Source organism: Helianthus annuus, chromosome 11 (assembly GCF_002127325.2).
Source record: "Helianthus annuus cultivar XRQ/B chromosome 11, HanXRQr2.0-SUNRISE, whole genome shotgun sequence".
Lineage (NCBI taxonomy): Eukaryota > Viridiplantae > Streptophyta > Magnoliopsida > Asterales > Asteraceae > Helianthus > Helianthus annuus.
This window is the reverse complement of record NC_035443.2, coordinates 47113475-47117112: the sequence shown is the minus strand read 5'-3', so window position 1 is coordinate 47117112 and position 3638 is coordinate 47113475. Positions and strand designations below refer to the sequence as shown.

General features: G+C 40.0%; 1 protein-coding gene across 1 annotated transcript; it reads left to right on the top strand.

Moving 5' to 3' along the window:
* The first annotated feature begins 240 nt into the window (after positions 1–240).
* On the top strand, positions 241–1824 carry LOC110888194. The gene is made up of 4 exons (XM_022135733.1): positions 241–324; positions 417–701; positions 1076–1592; positions 1667–1824. Exons 1-4 carry the CDS (start codon positions 241–243, stop codon positions 1822–1824), a joined length of 1044 nt encoding a protein of 347 aa, XP_021991425.1.
* Positions 1825–3638: the final 1814 nt, after the last annotated feature.

The following is a 3638-nucleotide window of genomic DNA, read 5'->3' as shown; positions in this document are numbered from 1 at the left end:
TGAGAGTAGTTGTCGTACCGTCTTGTGTCTACATCGAATGTGCCTGGATCTACCAATATACATCAAGCTTTGAGCTCTACCAATCGCTTATTGGCTATCACAATGTATACATATGGCTGGCAAAGGCTTTGGCCATCTTGGAATATATTCCACGAATTGACGTATAGTTGGTTACTTAAGGTGATTAAGGACGCATATGGGTACGCGCCTCCCGTAATCGTTACTGACCAAGACCCTGCGATGAAAAGGGCTATAGCAGATGTTTGGCCTGAGTCGAGGCATCGGTTATGTATGTGGCACATCATGGATAAACTTACTATAAAGGTCTGGTTTTTTTTATGTCAGTGTTTTTTTTAGATTTGTTTTTTCCCTGTGTTTTAAGTTTTTTTAAAGCTACATGCTAAAATGTTGCTTAGGTCGGGGCTACCCTATGTTCAAATACCGATTTCCGGAAAAAATTGTCTGCAGTTGTTTGGACTGATTCTTTATTGCCCGAAGCGTTTGAGACTGAATGGGCAGCTATCTTAAATGAGTTCGGATTAACTGACCATGAATGGTTGACGTATATATACGGGCTCCGTGAATCATGGATTCCAGCTTATTATCACGAAGAAGAAATGTCTAGACTTATGCGGACATCATCTAGATCCGAAAGCGAGAATCACTTTTTTGGCAAGATTAGCAATCCAAAGTGCACTTTGGTTGAATTTCTTAGCCACTTTGACACAGCTATCGAAGCGCAAAGACATGAGCATTGAAAAAACGATCATGACACTTGATACACCAACCCTAAGCTGTGGAGTGATTTTGTTCTCGAGAAGCAAGCAGTTCAGATATATATGAGAACTATATTTTTGACGTCCAGCTTGAAATTCAACATGTAATTCATCATTGTACTAGTGTCAGATTAGATCATGTTGGTGATTTCATTAAGTTTTTTATTAAGGATCTCGATCAACCATGCTCTGCGTTCTTTGAGGTGATATTGTGTTTTATGTTATTTCTACACTATTTTGCCTTTTTTAAGTAGTCATCTGTCTTATACACTGTGTTTTTTGGATATGCAATGTTACAGGTTATGATACGTGAGGAGGATGTAACTGTTAAATGTAACCACAACAGGTTTGAGCAGTTTGGATTGTTGTGCAGTCACATTGTTTGTGTGTTAAGGATTCTTGATGTAAGGGAGTTTCCGAAACAATATATATTGAGGCGATGGATGCGTGAAGCTGTGCCAAATAGTTCCCCCGGGTCCATTCTTACTGTTGGCGGTGATCCAGATCGTAGCGAGGAGGTCAACCATTGTGTTCGTGAGATCAGTCACGCAACTGAGTATGTCGTGAACAAGTTGATTTCAAAATTTGATCAGTTGTGTACTTTTCGTGAACATATCAAGCAGTTTATGTCAGTCGCTGATGAGGCTCAGATAAATGCACCTCCAAAGACACGACGTAATCGATTTGCTGAATTGCTGGGGGTTGCTCCAGTGAGCACGACCACTATCCGTGTTCTAGTTGGTACCAGGTTCAAGGGTTGTGGTTCCCATAAACGCCTCAAATCTCAAAAGGAGCGTGCCATAAGTCAGTTTGGAAGTAAACGGCAGCAATGTTCAATATGTTAAAAATATGGTCATAACAATCGAACGTGTTGGAAATACACTGTGCAGGCACTTCGTGGAATGCTGAAGGTAATGTTGCTACAATCGTTGAAGGTGATGCTGCTACAATTGTTGAAGGTGATAGTCTTGGTTCCAACGATGTTGATGATGTGTTCTACACATCGGGAATTGATGTAGATCTGGATGATGAAGACATGGCAGAGTAGTTCCTTTTTTATAAAAAATTGAATGTTTCGTAGAACTTTCCCTTTTGTCTTTTAATTTCCCCGTGTGTTTGATTGGATTTCATTTTGTTGATTTTAAAACTGGTTTGGGTTGAACATTTTATTAAGATATTATTTGTTCTTTGTTATTCTGTGTTTTAGGGTGTAACTTTGTTTTTTTAAACTATTCCCTGTGTTTTACCTGCTGTTTTCATTGTATGGGGTTTGGGGTGTTGAAGGATGTAGAAATGTGTTTTACATATCACACCCATTATAATACCCCCTTTTTATGTGAATGTGATTCCATGTAAACCTGGTCCTTATGCTCTACAGGATTCATGTTGTGTTTTAAGGTCTATTACATCTTTTACATGTAACAACCCGACTTTCCGGGTCATTACTTGTATCTATCATTTCTTGCTTAATTAACTTGTACTCTCGAGATTCCGATTATTGCAACGGGTTAAACGACATTTTTAAAACTATATTCTACAACGCATTCACAACGCTTATTCAAAACGCAGTTATCGCATTTAACACGGTTTACAAGGCATACTATTTACACGCATTTTATCGCATATTACATCGCATGTTAGTCTAAACGCAATCGCAATGCAATCTCAACGCAACTCGAAACGCAGACATACTTTTATGCATTTTATGTGTTATGTGTGTTATTTTCATGATTATTTAATGTTATATGGTTATCTCAACGCAACGCTTACTCGCAACTCGATTAAACGCAACGCAACGCTTAACGCACGAAACGAAGGTTGGAAAACTAACTCGCACAACTCGACTGGTCAAATGACCATTCGATCGAGTGGACATCCGTCCGGATGACCATCCGATCGGATGGCCATCCGACTGGACATCCATTCGACCCTCGCGTGCACCACCTTACTCTCTCTCTTTCTCACCCTATAAATACTCGCCCGTACACCACTGTTCACTGATGTGACAGCTCCATTCGACCAACTCGCTCCCAAGTCATTCTCAAGCACTTTTCTCTCGATTCAAGGCTATTTCGTAAGTATTTCTCCCTGAATCTTGTACTTTCATCATCACTACACACTTCTTCATCATCTTCTCCATCAAAATCACTGGTTTTCATCTTGAAATCACCTGATTTGGACCCCTTGAAGGTGACATCATCTCGGTTGCTAATGCAATCGGTTGTGTGATGCTATCTTATCAAGATTGGTTCCGATCTAAAGGATTTCCACACTAATCAACACGAATCTCAATAAGATCTCAACATTCTCAACAGTTTTCAAACTCTTCTTTAACTTTTCTACTCAAAACCGATGGAACTTGTACTCATTCAGACTCTCTGCTCATTTCTAGTGGAGAGCCGGTCTGAAAACAAATTTCCACCGGAGAGATGACCGATTCATGGGTTGAGCATGAAATCCCATCAAAGACAGTTAGTCTGATCGAATGGGGTGATTTCCTTCCGATCGACTGAGCTGGACCGTGGTGTGTTTCCGTTGCTTGACACGTCATCACGCCGTCTCTGTTAAAACTTCAAACTTTTAACTTAGAAAATTTTGCAAAAGATTTCAAAACAACAGGTTGCCCACTCGAGTGGCCATCCGATCGGATGACCATCCGATCGAATTACCATTCGACCAGGTGACTTGTCCTTTAAACTAAACCTTGTTCCAAAACGATTTGACCAAAACTTCGAACTACTGACTTCTCAATCGAATAGCCATCCGATCAAATGGCCATCCGTCCGGATGACTATCCAAACGGATGACTTGGTATCTATACTTTACACTATTTAAACACTACAACAAAAACTTCAAAATTTC

Coding starts and splice junctions, on each gene's coding strand:
- LOC110888194 (XM_022135733.1), top strand. CDS start 241: ATGAAAAGGGCTATAGCAGATGTTTGGCCTGAGTCGAGGCATCGGTTA. Junction 702..1,075: donor GCAATCCAAAGTGCACTTTG/GTTGAATTTCTT, acceptor GCAATGTTACAG/GTTATGATACGTGAGGAGGA. Junction 1,593..1,666: donor TGCCATAAGTCAGTTTGGAA/GTAAACGGCAGC, acceptor TACACTGTGCAG/GCACTTCGTGGAATGCTGAA.